Below are 26,219 nucleotides of genomic sequence, written 5' to 3' on the forward strand. Positions count from 1 at the left end.
AAACGAATGATGTTACACATTCCAAATTATTTTGAGTAGACAAAAAGGGGAAAACGGGTTAAACTGCCATGCATATGTTGAGAAATTCCTTGCGCTTGGCGTTTTCTTTATGGGTGTTTGGATGTCAGAATATCATTCGTTGGTGTAATAGCATCATTCGTTCAAAAGTAAATAACTGCTCATCATGTACTTTACATACAAATATTCCATGAATTTTTCTATACAAAAGGAATCATTAAACGGTAACATTATTAAATATAATCACTAAAAATAATAACTAAATTTGTTAAATATTTATTATATGAAATCAAATATGGATATCATTACTGTATGAATCTCATTCTTAGAGTCATGGATTTCGAAATGTGAGGTCAAAGAAAACTAAAATATGGATATCATTACTGTATGGATCTCATTCTTAGAGTTGCTAATAATTATTTCCGAAAGAAATTCCCGTAGCAATTAAATATGAACTCTATTTTTTGGTCTAAAATTTTAAATCAAATTGTAGGGGTGTTCATTGATTCGGGTAAATCCGAACCAAACCAGAATTCGAACCAAACCATAGTGTTTGGGTTGGACATTTTGTTAGTTTGGACAAGAATTGAACCAAATCAATGAAATTCAATGACAATTGGTTTGGGCACCGGATTTTCAACTATGTACCCGCAAACCCAACTCAAACCAACCATAATTAACTATCACTAAAATTACTGTCAAGCATTCAACTTCAAGAAGAAAAAAGTGAAATGTCGTATGTGGACAAGTTATGCTATTTTAATTTTTTATAAGAAAATTGTTAGTGTAATGTGGTCATTGATCATAGAGCTTGAAAATATTCATTATCATACTAACTCAAGTGACTAATTATAGATTCAAAAGCCTTTATTTAGATATTTTTCTTGTTAGATATTTTTGAATCTATTAGAGAAAAATTATTAGTCTAATATTTACAATTGAGCACTATTAATACTATATTTTTTATATAATTATGAAAAATTAATTTCCATAAATAAGTTTTTTTTCCAAATATTTTTGCATTTTTTTATCAACCCGATCAATCCAACCCAAACCAACTTGTTGTTTCTCGGTTCGGTTCGGTTTGGACTTTATTACAAAAATTTGCAAATTCAATCCAAACCAATCCATTTAATTTTAATCGGTTTGGGTATAAGATTCTCTCAAAACCGAACCAAACCGACCCGCGAACACCCCTATCAAATTGAAAAAATTTGTAGTTTTAGTAGGATAATGTCGGGATGTTTGCGGATCGATTTAATTCAATTTTGAGAGAATCTGAGATTTAAATTGATTAAAATTAAATAGATTAATTTGGATTGGACTTGCACATTTTTGTAACAAAACCCAAACCGAACTGAATCAAGAAACAACGAATTGGTTTGATTGAAAAAATACAAAAATACAAAAAATTATTTTAAAAAATAACTTATTTATATAAATTAATTTTTTATAATAATATAAAAAATACAGTATTAATAGTGTTCAAATTTAAATATTAGACTAGCAATTTTTTTTTAATAGATTAAAAAATATTTAACAAAAAAATTATCTAACATAAAGTTTTTGAATCTATAACTACTCGAGTTAGTATGATAATGAATGTGTTTGGTAGCTCTATACTCACTAACCACATTACACTAATAATTTTTTAATAACAAATTAGAATATCATAACTTGTCCACATACGACATTTTATTTTTTACTTCTTGAAGTTTAATGTTTGGTAGTAATTTTTATGGGTAGAAAATCTTATGCTCGAAGCAAATTTCATTGGATTTAGTTGGTTTGGTTCGGTTTTTGTCCGAACTGAAAAAAAGTTCAACCCAAACATTATTAAAAAAACATATAACTTATTAACACTTACATAAAACATGGCAGAAGGTGTTGTTAAATAAACACAGACAGAAATCGAAATTACATTTCTGGTTATGTTCAACTATCAACTGAAAGTATACATTTGATTTTCGCGTAACCTTTTTCTACAATAATAAACAGATTAATGTAAGGAGTGAGGATTGAAATGAATAAATTTTATCTTAAATTTCACTTCCTTGAGCTTATTTTGATATGATGATCCACAAAAATGAAGATTTAGAATGGAAAAATGGATTGAGAATGGAAGGATTTTTGAGAGGTTTTATGGAAAGAATAAGAAATGGTTTGATCAAAATTGACTATGTTGGTTATTGTTTTAAACATTATGAATTTTCCATAATACCGGAAGTATATTTCCGATTATATATGAAATGACAAGGTGGCAGAAAAAATCAATATTTCCGCTCTTAAAACCGGAAACATAATATCGGTATAGAACCGGAAATATATCTCCGATTTTGTTTTTACCTTTTGAAGGGTGAAACTACATTTGGCTTGTTTTTGTGAAATATATGATGCGAATCAGAAATGCATTTCGAGTTTTTGAAGGATAATTTTAGAATTACAAAGAGTCTTTCTTCTAATTTAATTCTATAATGACTAATGTTAAATATTCCAACTCTCGTGATAATATAATTTGGCCTTCTCTATTTAAAACAAAAAACCTCGAACTACCTTACACATATTTCTCACTAGTTTTATTATCCCGTATTTAATAAAGTAAAATATGAAACTTCGGTAAAAAAAAAAGTAAAATACGAAATCGAATACTGGAAAGATTTAAATAGTTGAATCATATAAATCAATTTATTTTGGTTTTATTATTTTAGAAAAGTAATCTTGTTTTTAATAAAAATGGAATGAAAACAACAAAATAATGTAAGGTGAACACTTTTACACTTTTACAAAATCGTTCAAGTTGACAGATAATTAAGTGTTATACCGATGTTCAATATTGATGGTTTTTTTCAAACGACATTCTAATTGAACCGAGTTGCAACTTCAACATGGTGTTCACAACATCCCAATTTCGGCATAAATCTCTCCGGCTTGTAGTTAACATGTTTGTTAGTCTCCAATGAGCAGACTCCACCCTAAAAACCATAAATAAATATATGTTAAATTATTATTATTAGTAATGTAATAACATCAAGCTGACATATATCTGTGTACCTGTTTGTTGTTGTGTTCCCTAAATAGGTGACTTTGTTAGTCCAAGCATCAACAAACATTTCTTTATAAGGTGTCAACCATGTTTTACTCACGTAGTTAACAAATAAAGAAATATCAGCACATACAGTCTCAACATTTTCTTTCAATAAGTCTCTCTTGATTGTATTGTATGTAGCTCTAGCTTTATACACTTGGGTAACACTCGTGAGGTTTTCTGAATCTTTGTCTTTCAAAGCAGCAACTATGTACCTTAGAGACATATTGTACTTCTTTATGTCATTCACAAATTGTCTTTCATGATCTTTTAGATGGTCCAATATATCATGGTCTTCTAAATCCTTAGATAGTTTATGATTGTGCATCCTGCACCTAACAATCACCTTCCAACCGATACCACTTGGTACAAATCTAAGCCTAAAAGAACATTTAACTTTCATACTATAAATGCCTTCTGCGAAATTATTGCTTTCAGATGCATTCTTCATTTTGTAATTTTCTCCTCTCTCTCACGACCCATAATCAATTTATCTTTCCTCTCTCGCTTTTCATTAGCAAACTCCGAACGAACAGTGACAACAATAATACCATGTCGTTTACTAGTAGTCTGTGCCTATGTTGAAACTTAAGATCGGTACTTAAATATTTGTAAATTACAACTATCAACATCATAGAGACCAGAAAACCTATAAAAAATGAATCTGTTACATAGAAAACATATTGCGTCAGTGGTGAAGAACTGCGTAAAATTTAGACAGGAATCCATAGTAGAAGTTGTTAGTTCTGGACCATAATAGTAAAACATTTTTCTACACTACCAAAAATTATGTATATATGCAAAATATTGGGTATCCTGGAATCTAAAAATTCGAAAGTTTTTGTTACATACCAAAAAAAAATTGTATGTTTTTTGTAAACACCAGAGTTTTCAAAGTTTCCGATAACTTGTCCCCAACAATTTTGTTTTTCTCACACTATTTCCGGTAAAATGCGAATTTGCCCGGAAATGAGAAAACCTCGTACCAGAAATTTCAATTTCACTACCATCAATTTCTTTTTATTGTAAGGTCATAGATCATAGTCAATTTTTTTAATAATTGTAAATTACTAAATTTTTTAATGGTAAATACTATTAAGGACATTTTTATCATTAAAAAAATATGGAGGTGTTAGGTATAATTGGAGATGGCAAGTTAAATTCTCGGTTTGTTCTAAAGACATTTAGATTTCCTTTCAACAAAAACTTTAAGTGGATCCAAAATATACTTGAATGTTCGTGCAAACTTGTGTTTGGGCAGGAAAATAGTAGTACCCAATGAAAATGGAGATTGCTCTTGCCACTCTAAAGATTGCTTTCACACCCTTAAGAAAAATCTAAAATGTCTCTAAAATTTATAAATATATTTTCGGACGCACCTTATATGCACCACACTTTTTTTTTAAGTAAATCACCCCCTTATTTTATCAAAAGAAATTATCCAAAAATATAATTCCAAAATAAATCTAGAAGAATGCTTTCGTAAACCCACAACTTCAATGCCTCCCACACTTTCCCGAGTCCTCTTGGCGTTGAGATACTTTCCTATCCTTTCTGTCCACCGATGTTGTTGAATCGACGACAACAGCCAGGAAACACCAAGCTCATCTGTTCTTACCGTGTAACATTTTTGTAAGAGCCTATAAAAAACACTTTTGTAAAATATCTAGACAAAAATAGTAATGTTTAGTGTTATTAAGCATGCAAGAACAGTTGCCAATTTCAGAAAAGGCGTTTAAGCCAATTAATATAAATAGAATACGAGTGTTGAAAGACCAAACTTGCACTTCATCAAAAACCATGCATATTTCATAGAAAAGACTCCACGAATACAACTTCCCAAACAAGTGATCTTACAGGTAAGTCATCATTGGTAGAAGCATTTAGTTTTAGAGATTTACAAGGGTAGTGAACAAAAGACCCCTTTACTTTTTAGATTATTCATTTTTTAAGAGGAGTAACTGCAACAGTTTTAAGAGCCAACTGTTAACAAGAAATTTCTGAAGCTGTGACTTACTTACAAAGAGATGTGATGTATATGAAATACCTTTGAAAATGCATTTTCATATTTGAGGGGTAAATTTGAGTTTCCATAATATGGTTCTCCACCACTAGGGATGAGAGAAGCAATTCCCATGAAAACTTAAAATCATAATGATCCCAAATGTTAGTTTGAACTTTCACATTTGCGATTACAAACAGACATATTGTAACCGAATAAGCATTTGCAAGCCCAGTAGTTTTAGGGTGACATAATCATTAAAAGGAGTTGGGTGAAGATTTTAATTTTACAGCTGTGCTTGGTCATGCTAATGAGCAAATGTCAAAATGCAACAGAACATTTTATCCAATGTCAAATGCACACTATAGAAAACCACATCATATTGTACTATATTATTTTAGGAGTTAAAACACATTGAACCTAGAAAAACATAACCACCAAAATTTGAAAAAAAAAATCCATAACATTTTACTAATTAGTGATTTTCCACTTGGATTGTAACAAGTTCATAGAAATTTTAGACACAAGAACTCAATATAACCAGAAAACACATCAATTGAGAAGATGCATCACCAACCGCCACCTCCTCCACCGCCACCACGGTTTGAAAAACCACCGTCCCCATAGCCGCCGCCATAACCACCGCCGCCACCACGAGGTGCAGAAGGTCTGTCATTAGCATAGGACACACGAATGTTTCTGCCGTTCAAATCCTGATAAACAAAAGAATGTCAGTCAACTAACTAACGGATGCAATTAAACAATGATCGATATTTAACAGCATATTATTACAACCTGCCCGTCCATAGCAGAGAGTGCTGAAGTTGCAGACTCATCACTGGTGAAGTTAACAAATCCAAATCCCCTCGATCTTCCAGTGTCTCTATCGGTGATAACTCTTGCTGGAAAAAGGAGCCAAATAGAGGATTGAAGCAACATCAATATCCATAAAGGGAGATATCAATTCATATAATAAAAATCATGAAACCAATGACTATGAAGCCCGGACACCTCGACACCAACACAGCAGTAATAATTTGAAAAAAATGAATAAATTAAACATTATCAAAGACTATGAAGCACGGACACGTCTTTTATCAGAGATGTTGGTGCTAAAGAGTCAAAGACACGCTCACTTAAATGCATGAATTACATGAAAAAATCATTTTAAATCTTCACATTTATAACCCACAATGCAAATATCATAAACAAGTGAAATTCCTAGACAAATTACAATTTCTATAATTCTTCAGCAAACAATTGAAATGGGATTATTGGTTAATACACAGGATAATTAAGCTAAATCAAACAACTTATAAACAATAAATGTAGATGAACTCACCCTCGATGACCTCCCCATAGCTTTGAAATGCATCCTTAAGAGACTGGTCATCAACTCCATATGAAAGGCCTGCGATTACAAAAGCCAGAAATATAAGACTCATTAACAACACAAAAATAATATAAATATCAATTTAACAATAACATAAACAAGGGTTTAAAACCAAAGTCACACCTCCAATGAAGAGCTTGCTTGAAGACATGTGACGAAGATAGTTAAGCATGGATGAAACAGGAGCATGGCTGCTCTGAGTAGCACCCTGTCTCAAGAGGTTTCCAAGCTTGTTGCAGAAAGCCATTTTGATTGAAGACTGAGTTAAGCCTTCAAAGTTACTGATACATAAACAACAAAACCAGTATTAACACAACAACATGAATAAAAACCCAATCTGCATACTTAATTTACCATAAATAACTAAACAAAACAAAATTTACACTGCTTTTTCAAATCACTGACATCGTAAATTGGAAGTGGAATAAATAACGCGAGAAATTAACAGCATGTAATATCAACACAAGAAAGCATCAACCACGAGAGAAAATCGTATAATTATGATTTACAGTACCGATAAATCGCAAGAAATGAAAACCTGATAAACCCTAAAATGCGCAGAGAATCATGGACAAAGAAATCAAACAATAAATCAACAGAAAGATATGTGAAACTGCGTCAAATTCATGCATAATTTGTTTATGGAGCAAGAATTAGGGTTTTAGAGTTGAAGGAATAAAATTACCTGAGAAATGAGTGAAGCGGCTAGGGTTTAAGCAGAAAATCTCACTCACACTTGAAAATGATTTCAGCTTGGAAATATCTTCGGTTTTATAGTGCAAGTGGTTTCGGGAGGTCAGATCCTCTGCGGGTGAGTGTACGTTTATAAATTGCAACTGCAGATGATGTACGGTGTCTATTCGTTGATTATTTCAAACTTGATGGGCCTTTTCTATATGGCCTACTTATATATACAAATAATATATTAATCTAATATTGTAATATAATATATTTATTTTATTGGATTTAATTCAAAATGTAAAATGTTAATCTTGAATAAAGTGTTGCATACATGATACAAGAGGTGGAAAAAGTAAATGAAAAATAATTATTTTTTAAAAAATAAAACATTCAAGATGTCAAGTATTGTCTTCTTGCTAAGAAAATATGACGACATTCATATAAGACTACTAGAGATTAATTCTAAACAATTAGCTTCCTTAACAAGAAAATTAACAAGCTTAGCGGTTATAATTTAGATTTTATCATATGCAATAAATCTATCACTTATAAAGAGTCGGAGTAGCATATAATATATTTGTAACATGTTTTCCAACAAAATTTAAGTCTAATTAAAAATGTCTTATCAACAAATTACAAAATCAACAACATATATATTGAAGATAAATTTATCACTCGAGACTCTAGTGCAATCTTCTCCATTCAAGGAAAAAATATAAATAACCATTAAAAAAAGTCTTTTTTTCAGAAAATTTATCTGGGGTGCGTCACTCCATATGTGTATAAGTTCAAGTTCATTTAGGGCTGTCATCTTAGATGACGCCTATGTACAGAGTTTATACATATGAGCCATATAGGATAGCTCTTATGTATTAGGGTTTTCCCTATAAATGTACCCTCATTCACCCTACATTTTTCACATATTTTCTCCATCGTTTTCTAACATTCTCTCTGTTCTCAGCTGTGAAACCTTTGATTAAAATGAAATTTTTGAACATTCATTCATGGATCATCTGAAGAGGTCGTTGATGCTCTAGTTAGACGGGGAGTACGAAGCTGGTGAAAGCATCAAAAGAATTCAGAGGCTAACGAGCACGTCAATTATTACGGGAGAAACAGAACGTTGGTGGGATGAAGTTAAGAATGACAATGATGTTTGTGTCATGATGCATGGATCAGAAGACATTAGTTTGACAATTGTGATATCCTAAAAACGTTGTTGTATTAATGATGTTATTTTATGTCTGTGTTGTTGTTGTTTCAGTGTTGTTTGTGTTGTTGTTGTTTCAGTGTTGTTTGTGTTTGTTTAGTTGTAATAAATATGTTTCAGGAATAAATAAAAGTCCAATTGATTTCTACAAAAGATATTACAAATAGGACGTATAATTATTGGTTGGTGGAGGTTGTTCCACGATTAGGACAGTTAGTTGTATTGTGTCCGACTTGGCGACATATGTTACACCTTCTTTCCATTTTTTCATGAGCATTCATATTGGTTCTAATACGCGTGCTGTTGGGGCGACCTTTTTTCCTTTTATGCATCATATCATTATGCCAAACTACTTCCCCTCATACACATGCCAGCAATCCTCTTTTGCTATCTCTGGAAATATGTTGTTGTATACGTCGAGCAAGGGCTCAGTCTTGTAAATGGGAGATATGAGTGTTAAGGCATCTCGGTACGTATATGAACATGATGCTATGACATGGGGGCAAGGCATGCGAAAGGCTTAAAACTTTCAGCAATCCCACCAACCTTCTTATAGTAGAACCCAATACTCTTGTCTCGACATCCCCTCATTATGGTCAATCGTTTCTTTGACACTAAAGGTTTGGTTGAATCAGACGAAAGTTGTAACATGATGGTTGTTGGCTTTGGCAGTTTGTTCTTTCATAAATTTCATGCAGCTTTCCCATAACAATTGCCCTAGTTCTGTAACTGCACTTCATCGTTCATCTCTTGTTGCGAATAGCGAAGCCATCCTAAAGTAGGTTGATCTTATCAACGCAGTAATTGGAAGGTTTTGGATTCCCTTAAAAACACCGTTCATCGATTCCACAAGATTGTTTGTTATGTGGCTCCATCGTTGCTTGTTATCGTAAGCACTAGTCCATATCTCTTTGGCAAGATTATCAATCCACATGCCTACATTCAAATTTGACAATACTATTTCACGGCGATAATGTTGGAATATTTGTTGAGTTAATGGATATCCCGCATTGACAAAAGTCTTCTGAAGAAACTTATCCTTGACCTCCCGCATGAAATTTTGTGTAATATATCGAATATAGTGGACATGCTTTGAAGGTGGTTTGTGCCAACCGTTAGCTGGATTGTTGTATGCACTCTCAATGGAAGCATGCCTATCGGAAATCAAACAGAGATCAGGTTGGGGAGAAATGTATGTTTGAAGATTCTTAAGAAAGAAACTCCAACCCCCAGCAGTTTCACCTTCCACAAGAGTTAATGCAATTGGAAAAATATTGTTGTTTCCATATTGTGCAATAACCATCAATAGGGTTCTTTTATATTTACCGTATAACCATGCTCCACCTATTTGAAGAACTGGTTTGCAATATGCAAATCCTCTTATGCAAGGTTGAAAAATGTAGAATAGTCTATGGAATATCCCATTTCCTTGGACACACGTTCCTTCGGGATCATGCATCGGTAGTGTTTCTAAAATAGAAACGGTGTCAGGAGCATAAATCTGAAGTGCGGTCAAGAAACGTGCAAGTTGTTTGTAGGAGTCCTCCTAGTTTCCATACACAATTTCAATTGCCTTGGTTTTTGTTAACCACACTTTTATATAAGATGGAGTATAGTTTTATGTTGTAACGATATAAGAGATTATCGTTTTCACCTTCAATGATGGATCATTGCTTGCATGAGGTAAGATTTCTTGACATATAAGATCATAACTTAGCTTTCGATGATCTTGAGACGAATTGGTGTTAACGCATGTGTGTTCTTGAGAAATAGATCCTATCACCCAGGAATCACTTCTCTTCCTGTATGATACAGAGAGACTGGGTGCATAATCAAGGTTTACACATAGAATTATGTACCTCTTTGCGTTGGTGCGATCTACTTTTAAATCAACATTTTGTACCATATGAAACTTTTTATTGGCTCACACGTAAGCCTCCTTTGAACGAAATTTATCTCCAACTTTTAACAGTTCATCGGATTGTATGTACAGGTCGAAGAAAATATCAGATGATGGTTCATCCCCATCCAAGTTCAAGTTACTCATGTTTGCATGAGGTGTGTACGCATGAGTTGGAGGCACAACAACGTCTTGTTCGTCTTTAGATTCCTTATTGACCATGTGATCAACTTCTATTTACGGTTCTTCTTCTTCTTCGTCCATGACATCGACCTCTACTTGCTCATCGACTAGTGAATCAATAACTAGTGACTCAACAAATTATGATTGTTGTGTTTCTTGGATCACCTTCGACAGGAGAATGTATTACCACTAAACTATTCATATTCTAAGAATTATAATTTTAATATAAACCATCTTCTAAATAATATAAAGAAAATTATATGCAATTTTATTGGAAACCATACATGGGTCTCCAACATGAACCCAACTCTGATGATGAAGTTGTCTGAACTGCAAAAACAGCTATCTTACGGTACAACATTGTAGAGATGCACCACAGTGACCATGTGAAACTCCAGTTCAGCATGCGTCAAGAAATCCCGGCTCTCCCGACGTCTATGGGCAATTGGCATCTCCGCAGAGGGAACCACCAATGGAATGTTGTGAGTTGGAAAGAATTCACTCCAGAGTGGCATGAGATGTGGAAGAGGCGTCACCAACATGTTCTACGGTTCCCCGTTGCCCCATTTCCCATGAAACCAACTGAAGAATATATGAGTTGGAACAGATCGATTACCACACCTTTTCCGTTTGTGTCTGACCCGTACTATTTACACGACCCCAGCCAACAAACCTACAACCAACAACCAACCCAACAACGACAACATCACCAACACCAAACTCAGTACCAAGAACAACGCCAACACCAACATCAATACCAACACCAAGACCAATACCATTACCAAGAAAATTATCAAACTTCATACCAACAATAAAGACAATACTCCCAACACCCAGAGGCGGTCCCCTCCACATCTCAACCTTGGCCCGACTTGGACCAACTAGAGGAATACAACCCAAGCGACCCATTAATCCCACAAACATCACATTACCGTAGCACCTAACAACAAACATATGGCTACAAATCACCCCAAGCAATAATGTTTTTTTACCAAGGCAATTCAAGTGTTGAGTGCTACCAACCAGAAATCGTATCCCCATCACCTCCACCACCACGACAAAATTTTGATGGCATAGGCAAACGACTATTTGACCGTAGATACCTGAGACAATTTAGTGGCTTGACGGAATACATGGACAACAAGTGCATTGAGGGGCTATTACAAGGGTCATCTACCCAAACACAACATGAACCTCAAAGGGTTAAGGGTCAACGTGTTTAGAGAACGCCTAAGTGCGGAACCGAGGGTCGTTACGGTGATAATGACCATTAAAATATTTGTATTCTTCTTCTCTTTTTTTTTTTACATTTGTAATCTTGTTTTTATCATTGATGAGTAATATATATTTTCGAATTTTTGAAATATTTAATATTATACCAATCGTTAGTTGGTTTAGTGGTGATTGGCGCTGGACTTGGTAGGGAGAACCACGATTTGATTCTCTGCAACTGCAATCGGGAGGGGGCTTGACCCACTTGATGCCAGAGTTGATCCCCCGAATCGGACTATACCGGTGGTGATAAGCCAAATATATATATATATATATATATATATATATATATATATATATATATTATTTAAAGAAAACTTAAAAAAAAACTATATTTTCCTTATGTCGCCACCCTCCATGGCCCCCTAAAACCCCACTCTTTTATAATGCTATTTCATTTTTCAAATTTTTTTCATTCCCTTAATTTTATTTTATTAATTACAAAAAAAAAATACATATGCACATAGGCGTTACACCACTTGCCAGTCCTAAATAGGCTTGAACTAATACGCCATATGGAATGACACGTATCCTAAAAAATACATTATGGCGCCATGAGAGATGACGCCTATGTGTATGGGCACCCTGCAAACCTGATTATCCAGGTAAATTTTCTGAAAAATGTGCTTTTTATTTTTTTTAAAACATGGTTATTTATATTTTTTCCATTCAATACTATATATAATAATGGGTTAAATATACAAACCCTCCCTGTAATATTAGCGAGATTTGGTTTAATCCCCTGTAAAAGATTTTTTTTAAAAGGCCGTCGTAATTTTCAGATTCTGTCAAATAAGCCTCTGATTGTCAGATTGCATCAAAGATTCTTTCATTTTTCCTACGTGACAGTCCATTATGGCATTTTTAAATTTTTAATTAGTTTTTTAAACCTACGTAGAATTTTTATTATTATTATTTTTTTAATCACATATTATATTTTCTTACAATTAATATTTTTTCAGAAATATTATTTTCATTTTTATTAATATTTTTTGTGTTTTATTATTTTAAAGTATCAAAATATAAAGATAATATTGGACCTTAAGCCCAAATTATCTTACCCAACAGCCCAACACCTTGACATTTAGCAAGTATTGTTTAAAAAAGCTTTATAAACACTTCCATTTGTTATTAAAAACTCGACGTGGGACTTTCTATTAAGATCAAATGCTACTTTGGCTGACGAAAATATTGGCACATCATAACATTATGAGTGCGCCTGGAGAATGCATTAGCTGGCAAAATAATATCACCAATTCTCTCACTCTTCACTCAATAAATCCAATTGCACCATAATAACACAATTGTAGATTCAATCGATCTCTAAGAGCAACAATTGAATTGAAAGAAGCAAATTAATTAGAAAGGAACAAACAAACCTGGACCCCCCTGTCATAATCGTTGTTGGGAGTTGGGTCGAGAGAACGCAAAAGAGTTTCGAGGTTGAGAGCATAATCGAAAAGCATAGAGTTTTGTGGTTGAAGTTGCTGTTGCATGTTCTCCTGATAGACATTCCCGTTCCCATTATTGGCATAGCTTGAAATGTCCTCATTGGGTACAAGAGGGTGGTCATCCTGAGTTTGGTGTGAATTGGTGAGGTGATAATCAGAACACATTTCCTCTAAGATGGTTTTGTGTTCAGCATGAAGAAAGTGTTGTTGTTGGAAATGAATATAAGAAAGTGTGAATTGAAGAAAGTGTTGTTGCGGGTGACAAAAGAAGAAAGTGTTGTTGGAAATGAATATAAGAAAGTGTGAAGGGACTTAGAAATGGGGATGTGTTTTTGTCTGGGAACTTGTATTTTAGAAGTGGTTTTGACCTCCTTGGAGAAGTTCTCTCTAAACTACCTCAAAACAAGGTTCTCTGTGAACCATAAATTTTCCAACGCAAGGCCAACACGACAGTTCTCTATGAACAATTCGACTCATACTCAAAGATTTCTCTCTAAAACCACAACTCAACAATATCTATGCACTAACTTGATGGGGTGTTGGAAAATGTCTTAATATTTTATTTCCTTTTTTATTGTTTTCTATTATATTCGTTTATTCTCCTTTATTTTCCATCATGGAGAAATTGATTGTAATTTATGGTATTCCTTCTTTATAAACCAGCCTTAAGCTGAGAATAAATATACCAACATTTTATCATTCTCTTCAGTAATAACACTGATAGCTAATTAGTTATTGCTCAAGTGCAACCACAGCCTGATAAAGAAAACCAAAAGCAAGACAGGCAAGTAACGTACCATAACCTGGGGTCATTTGGCCTTTATAAAAAACATTTCTTAATGAGATCAACATCTAATGCTTTCTTTTCTAAGAGACCGATTTCCATAGCAAACATCAAATTAAGCAATATGGCGTGAGTATTGAGAGAGAAAATTGATTCATTGATTTCACACCATATCATACCAGTAGCAGTGTATAAGATTATCCCTTAATTCTAAATCATCAAACTCCTTTTATTGCCTCCCCTATCAAGCCACAATGCACCAAAATTTCACCATATTCCCTGAAATTATAAGAGAAAGCAACAAAAATTAATGGACAAAAAATAAATTGGGGTGAGGGAGGTCATGTCTAGAATCTACATAGCAAAGTTCATACTTTCTCAAAGCACGAATACTAGGCATATAAACACCATAATATGTATGCATTATTATTAGGTGCAATAAACAAATTAAGACAACTCACAATCACATAATAGCCAAATTGAAACCATTGTAGTATTTACAGGTGCAAAGATTTAAAAAAAACTTCAATGTATTATATTTATATTAAATTAAATGTTAAAACATATGCAACCTTATTGTATCCTTTGACTTTGAATTATGCTTGCTATTGTGTAATTCGTGTATAACTTCAGCATAAGTCCCAAATTAATTCATTTCTCCACATTAGACGAGTTAGGACCAACCTAAATTATAAGATGGTGTCTTAAGTAATGTGCACTATTTTAAATAGACATCAATTCACTTTGAAAAGAAAATAAGATTATCGAAATTGATTTTAATTTCACTTTAAACAAATCTCTCATTTCATCAGACTCAAAAATAGTTAAAGAGATCATATGCTTAACATGAGAGTTGATTAAACTGTAGCAATTTATGCTAATTTTAAGCCCTGTAGCTTCAGATTTGTCATTTGACAATCAACATACTGAAACTTTCAATATGTGGCTGATAAAATGATCACTTCAAATTATTATGTATAAATTTAGCAACATTAATTGAAAATTCAATTGCATGTCTACAGACTACAGTAGTAACCTAGAAGAACAATTGTTGAGTAAAGGTAAACCATGATCACCATTCGTTTGATTTGATTCCATTTCTATCTTTCATTCACTTCAAGCTCATCTTGAAGATTGATAGAAGAAATTGTAAGAAATATACAGATGCTAGAAATAATATTAGAACTGCATACAAAATAGGGTAACTGACGTTGCAATTCATCGTGTTGGAAACTCTTCTCAATTAGAAGGCGGAATGCTAGAACTACAGCCTGTTTTGTTCCTGTTAAGTTACAAGTATGTCAGATGCTTCTGAAGCTTGATGCTGACATAATTTACTTCCACCATTGATGCCATAACATGTTTGGATGTCAGTTCTGCTAAGGAGCGGTTCTCCTCACTGTTTGACGAACTTGAGCATGCAACAAGTACCATTTGTGCCTTTGGTTCAACCTATGTCAAAGAATGACGTACAAAAAGGTAAATTCCATGAATGAAACACGCCAACAATGAAGTTTATTATTTACCTGATGTACGGTACAGAAACCAAGAGCCTGGTCAGTGATAGCTGAAACCCAGCCGTCATCTCAGCTGACTCAAAATGCGTCCTGTTACAGTAAGGTACTTCATCATAAAGAACATCGAGAGAAATCAAAGTTAACCATCATTTCAAGTTTCAACACTCAAGTGGTATTCTACAGGAAATATTTACTATAAAATTATTTTTCTACTAATACCAAAAGCACAATTATTTAAAATATCCAAGTCCATCATGCTTCCAACATGTACTCGTACACTTCAAAGGTAATCCTCACAACTGGATAGGAAATACAAATTGGAAACATCATTTATAGTTAGTATTTTTGGTGAGAAGCAAGAAGCAAATGCATGTGAATAAACTAAGCAAACACGGGCCGTGCTTAACCTTGTATTTGACAACTACTTTTTGCTTAATATAAGTAAATGTAAGAAAGAAAAGATATGATAATTTATGTAATTCAAGCCCATAAACCATGGAAAGAAAAACATAACTTTTTCCCTGACCAACTCCGCTTTCTTTCCTCAGGGAATTATTTTAGTTAGTTTCTATTCCGGTTTCTCACTTAATTATGTAACAGATTAGTAAATCCTAAAAAAGGATTCACCTACAACGTGGCTACGCAAAGCAGTTGGAACACACAAAGGAACCAGAAAAAGTAACCTCACAAATTTTTTACTGTACAAATATTGTCATTTGTATGTTGCTAATATCCAGGCAGAAATAACAAAGTCATTAAAAGAGGTAATGAGACATGATACAATATTCTAAAATATGTTTATTAAAGATGAGACACCACTAATAATTTTCCCAAATAATCAAAAAATAAATATTAACTTTTGATGCTTTTATACATTGCATTTCCAGAGAGCCAGGAAAGTCCAAGAATTCATTCAGGACAGGATACCAATTATGGTGCAAGTTATGACATAATTTAGTATGGTTCTTTGTTCATAGTAGCTTGTTGGCAGAAGCAGACATTAAGTAATTTACTTGCATGGCAAAGTCAGAATATTTTTTAATTTTAATGAAGCAAGGAGACAATGGCCGAGCTCTCTCCGTCAAGCAAATCAACTTTCCAATAACTCTGAACTTGTTATGAAATGCCAAATTATTGTAAGGCTTCGCCCATATAAGCATGCAAGAGATCAAAAAGGGTAGAAGATCGCTCATTCAAAATTCTTTGTTCAAGAAGCAAAGCCCTTCCAAGCCACCAAGTAAGACTTCTAATATCAACTGATAAGTTTTTCATCCTCATAAGTAACATCTTAGCAAAAACTATATACTAGAGAAGAATGATGACTAATTAGTTGCTTGAGTTGAATCAAGTATAAGTTAAATCAAAATAATTAAAATAATTCTTTCAATTATTTTTGTATAGACCATATTTAGATAAACAACTTAATTAAATAAACAACATAATTAAGTGTGTATAGGATAATCGCTTATCATTAAGTGTTTAAGTATAAGCCATAAGAAAAAATATAATAAAGTCAAACTAAAACAACTTATGGACAATTCATATGATGTTTCCATAAACTCTCTCAAATAGTCTCGGAAAGGTCTATGTCATAAAATAAGTTAGATAAGTTAAAATATATCAATCAAACAGGCCAGTAATACATCAATAATGAATTGTTAAATAAAAATGCAATGCCATGTTCGCATGAATGGAGTACCTGAAGGTTTGAGAACTTCCCAAGCAAATCATAACCATTAGACATAAGATTATTAAACATCCAAATGTCCCACTCAGCACATTCAATTTCAACCAGAGGCAGAGGGAATCTCGGTAGCACTTTTTCCTTCAAATGCCTGCAATTAAAAACTACTGCCTCATAAACCAAAGTAGCAAATAGAAATAGGAATAGTAAGGGTTTCTTTTAAGATGAAAAGGAACATTACCTGGTGAAATTACATTGAGTGAACCCTAAAAATGCAGCAATGGCGATACACAACACGAGGGTGGATCTACGAGCCTGCTCGACAGGGCAAACTGAGGCATCAGTTATAAAAGACTCAGCTTGATCCACCAACTCAACGTAGATCACAGGAGCTATTGACAATGACTATCTTTCTTTTAACAAATCTTGCGATATACTTAAAATCTACAATATCAGTAGCTTTCTTGGTGAGCTTCACATGTAAGATTTATAGGTTTCAGTGATTATCAATTTATAACATTATTATCATCGAAGTCTAATTTCCACCAAGAACCTCTATCATCCTTGTAGTCATTATCAATTTCATCACAAATATCTTCAATATCATCATCATCTCCAGATGTTTCAGAAACTGTATCATCGTCCAGGTTGAGTTTCTTTTTATCGACATCCGGGTTGTATGTCCACTCCAACCTTTTCAATATATCACGATCTTTCCAATTTTCCACAACCGATACAGCCTCCTTCTTAGCCTTCCCCGTCAAAATTTCCTCCCAAGAAAATGTTGTGTCAGCCGTCCTTTTCAAGACCCCGTCACTACTAATATCCCTAATAACAACAGTCTCGAGACATCGCAGCTTTGCTTCCTTTATCACATCAACAAAATCAGAATCATATGATACAAGCACCATACACTCAACTCGCCTATGATCCATCATATCCACCATATGCTTTTGCAGCGCAACATCTGCAGCTTGCGGCCTATCCAACACAGTCTGAACCCAAAACCCTACCCGTTTCAGCTCATCCGCCAAACCATACCCAACTTTAGGAGTCAGAACAACTCTAACAACCTTCTTATACTTTTCCATTTTCATAGAATATTTCCCCACCAGCTTCACTTTCCTACTCCCTCTAGCCGACTCTATCTGATTTACCCTTTTCGCATGCTCACACTCATGCAACTGCTTGAAATGGTTAACAAGCTTTTCATTCGTATAAATTTTTCTCCCACAAACACGACAGAGACGAGGCTCATTTCGCTTTATCACACCCTTATTCTCCAAACTATACAACAATTCTCTCTCTTTCCGACTCTCTCGAACAACACGAGGGACAATGCTAAAAGTGTGAGTATTCGCATAAGCCACCATATGGCGAACAACCCCGAAAGAAGCTGCAACAATTCTGAGCTTATTGGCAACTTCATAAGGTTGAATTGAATTGGGTGGTTTGTTATCCAAATCCCATAAAAGCCCTACCCTACATAGCTTCTCAAAATGACAGTGTCTCAAAGCACCATATGGTTCTATTGTGTAGAAGATTCTACAAAATTTGAGGATTGAAACCATAAATAACTAATATGTTTTAGTTGTTCTGCAAATCAAACAGCCTGAGAAGAAAACAACTGAATCTAATAAAAAAGACATATTAATGAAGAATATAGAACAATAATTTTTCTTAAGAGCTAAAATATTGGAAATTAGATAATGTTATTTTGCTTTTGAAGATCATCACTGCGATTCAAGTAACTGAGAACACTTGTTATTTACAAGTTGAGGGAGAGTTTTGAAACCATGGTTGCAACAAGCGCGGTCAGAACAACTTCTAAGTGGCACAACTATGCTAGCAACAACGACTCTCAGCCTCCATCGTCGCAGTCGGCAGTCACATAGTAGCAAAGGCGGGGAGTTTTTACTTTTTTTTTCTTTTCAATTTCAATGTTTCAAAAACCGGACCCGTAGTCAAACCAATAAATGTATTAGATCACTTGTTCATCAGTCAAACCACTAGATCACTGGTGGAACCACATGAGCAAATTAAATTAAACCGGATAACTCGATTTAATAGATCAGTCATTGTAAAAAAACTATATAGTATAAAATTAGTCGAACCAAATCATTCAATTTCTAAAAAAAAAATTATAAATAGCACTTAAATTTTTAGAAAATACCATATCATAAATTCAATACTAGTTCATAAGTTATATTCAAATTTGAACTTTTGAACAAAAATACTTCAATATATAATATAATTGAGTACTTTTGAATAGAAATACTCCAATATATATTAAGTTTAGTTTCAAAGAGGTAAAATTATTTCGATTTTTGTTTTTGAATAACCAACTATTGAAACCACGTTTTAGAAAAAATTACGCATATAAACAGTTTTAGAAAAAGTTACTAAGGAGGAGTCATCTCAAATGGCTCATCCTCCTAAAAATGCATGGAGGCGCCATCTTGGATAGCGTGTACACTAGGAAGGCGCCATTTGGACTGACGTCTCCTTTATTTTTTTTCAAAATTTTCCAATTTTTCTGTTGATTTAACAACATTACCTGCGGATTTTCGTACGGAGTTACCTACGCAAAATAATCCGCAAGTAAATCCGCAGGAAATTGGAAAAATTTGAACAAAATAAAGGAGGCGTCAGTCCAATTGGCGCCTTCCTATTGTACACGCCATCCCATATGGCTCCTCCTTAATAACTTTTTCTAAAACCTAGTTATTTGCGTAATTTTTTATGAAACGTGGTTAGTTATGTATTTTTTTTTCAATTGTTGGTTATTAAAAAAAAATTATTTAATGTTGGGATCTCCTTCAATATCAAAACCATTTGCAATAAAATCAATCGCATTTGCAACATCTTCTCCATCAATGATACCATTACTTTGGTTGTTTTCTCCGAAAGTAAATTGTGTAGTGTAGTTGTTTTTTCTTTTGGGCCTTGGTCCTCATAGTTATCAAAAAAAAAAAAATTGTGTATCTCCCTCAACGTCAAGTTCATCCAAATGTAATTCATCTATAACAACATCAATTTAAAGAGTTTCGCAATTGACATATAATAAATTAAAATAACATAATTGTAATCACAATAACTAATACCATACCAATATCATTTGAAATAGGTTTGATTGTTATACTAGCAAGATCTTTGTGTAGTGTTTCCACCTCCTCAATGGTCAGGAATGGTGGTGAATCCTCCAACACCCAATTAGAATGATCACCAAGTGTTTCAAAACTGATAGGATCATAATTTTGTTTTTTCTTGATTATATAAATCATTAACGATAATGTCAAATATAGAACTAAACAAACTTAACAAATCAAACAATAATATACATTCTTAACAAACCAAGAAATATCACATATTATTAACTATAGAACTATATAATTTTCTTAATAAACCAAACAATATCATATATTCTTAACTAAATAACCAATATTCTCATGTCATCAAGACAAAAACAAAATAGCCTTGTTTATAAACCAAACAATATCATATTTCTTAACTATAGAACCAATATTATCACGTCATCAAGACAAAAACAAAATAGCCTTGTTTATCAAGTATCGAAACAATAACATATAAAGCATACTAAGTACAATACCTATTTTGTAGCCGTAAATTGTAACGAACATAAACGAGATCATTAAGTTCTTGATGCTCCAACCTATTTCTCGTTTTTGAATGAATATGTTCAAACACACTCCAATTTCATTCATAACCAGATGCACTACAAGTTTGACTTAAAATCTGAATAGCCAGCTTTTGCAAATTGGGCGTTTTGGTTCCATAAGTGTCTCACCATTGATCTAGAATAATGCATGTGAAAAAAATTAGAAAACGTTTTAAAATACATATTGACATTGTATTAAAATGCTTAAAGTTTATCATATATTTTTACCTCCCAAAACTTCATCTCAGTTTTTTACGGCTGCTAACCTTCCAAAACTACCTTCACAATTTTTGAATGAAGTCATTTCAACAGTTAATTTAGATCGCAATTCTTTACTATCATAAGCATACTTTTCAATGACATCCAAAAGGCCTTGGGTGGTGGACTTGTTTTTTTCATATTCCAGACTAAATATACAAGATGGATTTAACCAATAACCAGCAACATAAAGATTTTTCCGAAGTTGTGCATCCCAACGATTATCCAAGATCTTCAAATAAGGCTTTACTTTCAGCTTATTTCTTCTAAACCTCTTCTCAATCTCCTTTATTTCTTTATACATAGCTCGATAGGATAGTCTATTCATCTTCACTATCAATAACACGTAACGTAACACACGTACAAGAGGTTCTGTAATTTTCACTATGCCAGCACATGTAGACCAAAAGCTTGAGTCTAAGACTTGTTCCACAAATTGCTTTGCCTTGACATATTTGGAATAAGTTGTGGTTGTCCACTCTTTGGATGTTACCATGGCTCTTAGTTCATCTTTATGAGACAGAATACTTTGCAATGCAATGAAATTAGTAGCAAAATGGGTTGGAGCAGGACGAAGTATTTCTCTTCCACATGTATTTTGTCTCATCAAATACAATGCAAAACAATGATTATATATGTATTTGGTAATTTTTGAAACATCTGACACTGCCTCACTTACTTCCTCTGATTTCCCCATGTATTGCAACATTAAATTAATACAGTATGTTGCACAAGGAGGCTAAAACAACTTAGGAAACTCCTTTTTCCAACAACTTTCCAGCAGCAACATAATCCGCAGCATTATCTGTAACAATTTGAACAACATTTTATTGGCTAACATACAACACTATTTCCTTGGAAAGCTTAAGTAGTGTTTTTGCAGTTTTAGAAACACCTGAGGCATCAACAGACTTTATGAAAACAGTTTCTTTAGGGCAATAAACTAAAAAGTTGATAAGAGTTCTCCTACAACTATCAGTCCACACATCTGCCATAAGATTACAACCCGTATCCTTTCAAATAGCACGATATTACTCTATCTATATCTTCACGTCATCAACCCACTTATTTATCAAATTACCACGAAGAGCATGCATGGTAGGAACTTTATATCCATCACCCATACAACAAAGAGCATCAGCTGCAGGTTGAAAATACGGTGAATTTGCAGCATTGAAATGAATAGATGCATTAATAAACCACTTGACAATAGCAAGATCACACTTTTCTACCACTTCTTTACTTTGCACCACACTTTTTAAAGTAGGTTGAGCTCCCGGAGTTGTTCTTGGTAAAAAAAATAAGTACCAATGCGAGCATCATTCTTTTTAGATGCACCAGTTTGAAATTCACCTCCCTCCGCAGCAAATGACTCACTTTCAGCCATATCTGAAGCTTTTCTTTTCTTGCTCCGCTCATTGAAATGTTGTTTCATCTGAAAACAAATTTCAGCAGACACTTTCTTACAAATTTCAATATTTCCTACTATGTCAGCCAAGTGTTGCTTTACCCTATGAATTCCACCTCCACCAAAAGATTTTCCATCAAACAAGAGATTTTCCATTAGGACTTTTAGTACAATGTGCCCAAGCTATATCAGTCTTTTCTCTAACATTATTTTGAACTAAACTTTGAGCTAAAGATGCTTCTTGTGATGGTGGTTGTGATGACGGTGTTTTAAAAGATTCCATGTTCCTGAAAAACAGTTAAAAATTGCCAAGTGCATATAAATATTGTTTCATATGAAAATAAAGTATATCTTGTTAATGGATCTTAAAAATACTATAGCATTTCAGTATACTCTTAAAGTCATCAAACTGCAACAAAAACTTAATATAAGATGAATCAGAATTGAAATACACTAGGTATTGTTGGAATGCATAGACATTAGACAACTTCTAATAAATCAATCATGTTTAAAGGAAATTATGACTATAGGATCCATTCACATTTATACCCAATTATAACAGAATTGTTGTGCTGCTAATGGAATCTATTAATTTTTCATCCTCCTACCTCATTTGATGAAATAAAAAAAGAGCATAAAAAGGTTATTAACATATTTAAATTTCTAGAAGATTAACCAGTATTTACAATACAATAAAGATACTAAAATTTATTCATTTCTAAGTCTGGTTGCTAACTCATAATTAAATAATGAACGTATAATTATTATTTATGATAAATTTCTAATTACTTGATATAGAATAAGACTACACCGGAATCAAAAATCACTAATGGGTTCCAGCTCAATCATAACCTCAAAATACTAGTTTACTCAAAAACTATGCCGCCTATAAGAAGTGAAGTCATATTACTTATTCGCTGGAGTTCAATTTCATCACTCGCTCTCTACTGTACTTTGTTAAAAAAACACCAGCATAGTTTGTGTTTCAACGATTTCAATAAAAATCTAAAATAAGTCACCAAGAACAACAACTCTCAGACAACAACAATAAAATCAGTAATTTCAATTTCAACTTGAACTAACTCTAATTTTTAACACATATCAGAATAAAAAATAAATAAACATCAGTGGTGCAGCGAGATTGAAGATGGAGGCGCAGTGACGGGAAAGGAAAGGTCCGGTGTTGTTATGAAAATAGAACGACAGTGCAAGGTTGCAGTTGTTCGTATTCCACTTCTCTTCTTCTGTTTCTGGAAATTGGTGTGTGGCTCTGTGAAACTAGTTAACAAAACTATTTTCATTTTTTTAAAATTTAAAAACCTCAAAACGACGTTGTTTTTTTAATAAAAAAAGTTGTTGAACCACCGGTTTTCCCGGTTCACACCGGTTCCATCAGGTTCAAAGATGTGGGCGATCGAACAAGCGAACCTGGCCACTTCCCAGTCCGACCGGTCGGTTCAGTCCGGTTTTTTAAACATTTTTTTTCTTCTTAAATTCGCTTTTGGTCCTCGTGTTTTAATCAACTCATGAAAATGGTCTTATATTTTCCAAATCAACGAAATTGATCTTTACCCCCACTTTCTCCCTTCAGAAACACTGATGTGTCAAAAAAAGTTATATGTGGCATTGCTTATATGGATAATCACATTTTAAAATTTATTTTTATTATTTGAAAAAAAAACTGAAAAAAACTGAAAAATCATAAATAACCATAATCCATACTTTATTTCAGAAAAAGCTTGTGTACGTTTTTATCCAATCCTCGTTTCCATTCCCATCCTCGTTTTTAAGCAGAAACATTTTTCACGAACCTCGTTTTGCCCATCTTCATCAATGTCACAAGCGAGTTATATGTCGAGTAATAGTTGTGCATCACGAATAAGGGAAGTTTGTTGCTTCTGTGACCTTGATTCACCTCTCACTACTTCATGGACTACTGGGAGTTCTGGGAGTTATATGTGTGTGTGTATGTGTGTGAAAACTATGTCGGAATAACAAAGTATAATCAGTTTCTTAATCGGCAAGAAACACACAGGGGAAGAAGAATAACACAATGAACTAGTTATAAACTATTATTATTTACTTTCTCTTTGAAACAAGATTACAAGTGTTACAAAATAACAAATAACTCATCTCACCCTAATTAGGATTTACTCTATACAATGATGAGATACAATTCTAGCATTTCGACTACTGCATACTTTAGCGTACTTCGACTATAACATTGCAGAGTTTCAACTACAATATGTGAACATACTTCGACAACATGCTAAGATCCTATGAAATTATCGAACCAAGAAGCTATCATGCGACAATACTAGCGTAGATCCAATATCTCACAAATCTCCATCTTGGAATAAACTCTATAACATCAACGAATAAACTAGCATTCTTTGTGCAACTTTATCAACTGCATACAGTGGAAATACTTGCAACTTGGAAATGCCATGGTGATCATATCAACATCATTCTGATTTGTTGAAACCTTCAACATTTGGACTTTTCCATGCTCGATTACCCCTCTGACGAAATGGAGCCTCACGTTGATTTGCTTGGTTCGCTCATGATAGACTAAATTCTCCGACATGTGTATTGCACTTTGACTATCACATTTAACAATGATAACTTGACCTTGAAATTTTAGCTCTTTTGCAAAACCTTCAAGCCATACTAATTCTTTCACAACTTCAGTGAGGGCGATATATTATTCCACTTCAGTGGTTAATAAGGCAACAACCTTCTGAAGTTTTGCTTTCCAACTGATTGTTGTGCCAAACATAGTGAACACATATCCAGGAATTGATTTCCTATAATCTATATAACTTACATAATCAGAGTTGACATACCCTTCGATTATTGCTTTACTATCTTCACCATAAATTAGGAATCTAATTAGAGACCCATTTATGTACCTCAGTATCCACTTCAATGCTTTCTAGTGAGCTTTTTCAAGATTTGCCACGTACCTGTTTATAAGACTTACCACTTATGCTATGTCGGGTCTAGTACATACAATAACATACATCAAAGAACCTATTATGTTAGCATATGATATGCCATTCATATAAGCTCTTTCGAACTTAGTACAAGGACACTGATTTATACTCAACTTGAACTAAGAATTTGTTGGTGTCACAACATGCTTTGAATTCGAATAACAAATTTGTCGAGAATCCTCTTCACGTATGTCTCTCGGGACAAGCATAATCTCGACTGCCTTCTATATCTCCGAATGTCAATCCCAAGAATCCTGGATGCAACTCCCAGATCCTTCATGTCAAACTCCTTGTTGAGTTCAAACTTCGCCTTCATTACATCCTCAACATTGTTGCTTGCTATGAGAATATCATCCATATATAGCAACAAAATAACAAATGAATTTCTAGGTCGCAATTTGAAGTAAACGCAATGGTCGGAATGACTTCTAATGAAACCTATGTGTGCCATGAACTTGTCGAATATCCTATTCCACTGTTGAGGAGATTATTTTAGGCCATATAAAGATATATTTAGTTTGCACACATAATCTTACATTCCTTTTTTTTTCACAACCTTCAGGTCGCCTCATTAGGATTGTTTCATCTAGATCATCATACAAGAAAGCAGTCTTCACATCCATATATTCAAGGACATTTATTTATCAGATATGTTGTTGTCGAAACATCCTTTGCCCAAAATAACCAATTTAGCCCAA

General features: G+C 33.5%; 2 protein-coding genes across 2 annotated transcripts; both read right to left on the minus strand.

The window, feature by feature from the left end:
* Nucleotides 1-5,468: 5,468 nt before the first annotated feature.
* LOC131655845 (glycine-rich RNA-binding protein 4, mitochondrial-like) lies at nucleotides 5,469-7,334 on the minus strand. The gene is made up of 5 exons (XM_058925652.1): nucleotides 7,184-7,334; nucleotides 6,622-6,779; nucleotides 6,448-6,516; nucleotides 5,901-6,007; nucleotides 5,469-5,818 (listed from the first exon to the last, which is right to left on the minus strand). Exons 2-5 carry the CDS (start codon nucleotides 6,743-6,745, stop codon nucleotides 5,675-5,677), a joined length of 444 nt encoding a protein of 147 aa, XP_058781635.1. The 5' UTR covers nucleotides 6,746-6,779; nucleotides 7,184-7,334; the 3' UTR covers nucleotides 5,469-5,674.
* A 1,791-nt stretch (nucleotides 7,335-9,125) lies between these two features.
* Nucleotides 9,126-10,511, minus strand: LOC131658146 (uncharacterized). Its single transcript, XM_058927476.1, has 3 exons — nucleotides 10,318-10,511; nucleotides 10,044-10,191; nucleotides 9,126-9,935 (listed from the first exon to the last, which is right to left on the minus strand). Exons 1-3 carry the CDS (start codon nucleotides 10,509-10,511, stop codon nucleotides 9,126-9,128), a joined length of 1,152 nt encoding a protein of 383 aa, XP_058783459.1.
* Between the last annotated feature and the right edge of the window lie 15,708 nt (nucleotides 10,512-26,219).

Source organism: Vicia villosa, linkage group LG3, assembly GCF_029867415.1.
Source record: "Vicia villosa cultivar HV-30 ecotype Madison, WI linkage group LG3, Vvil1.0, whole genome shotgun sequence".
NCBI lineage: Eukaryota > Viridiplantae > Streptophyta > Magnoliopsida > Fabales > Fabaceae > Vicia > Vicia villosa.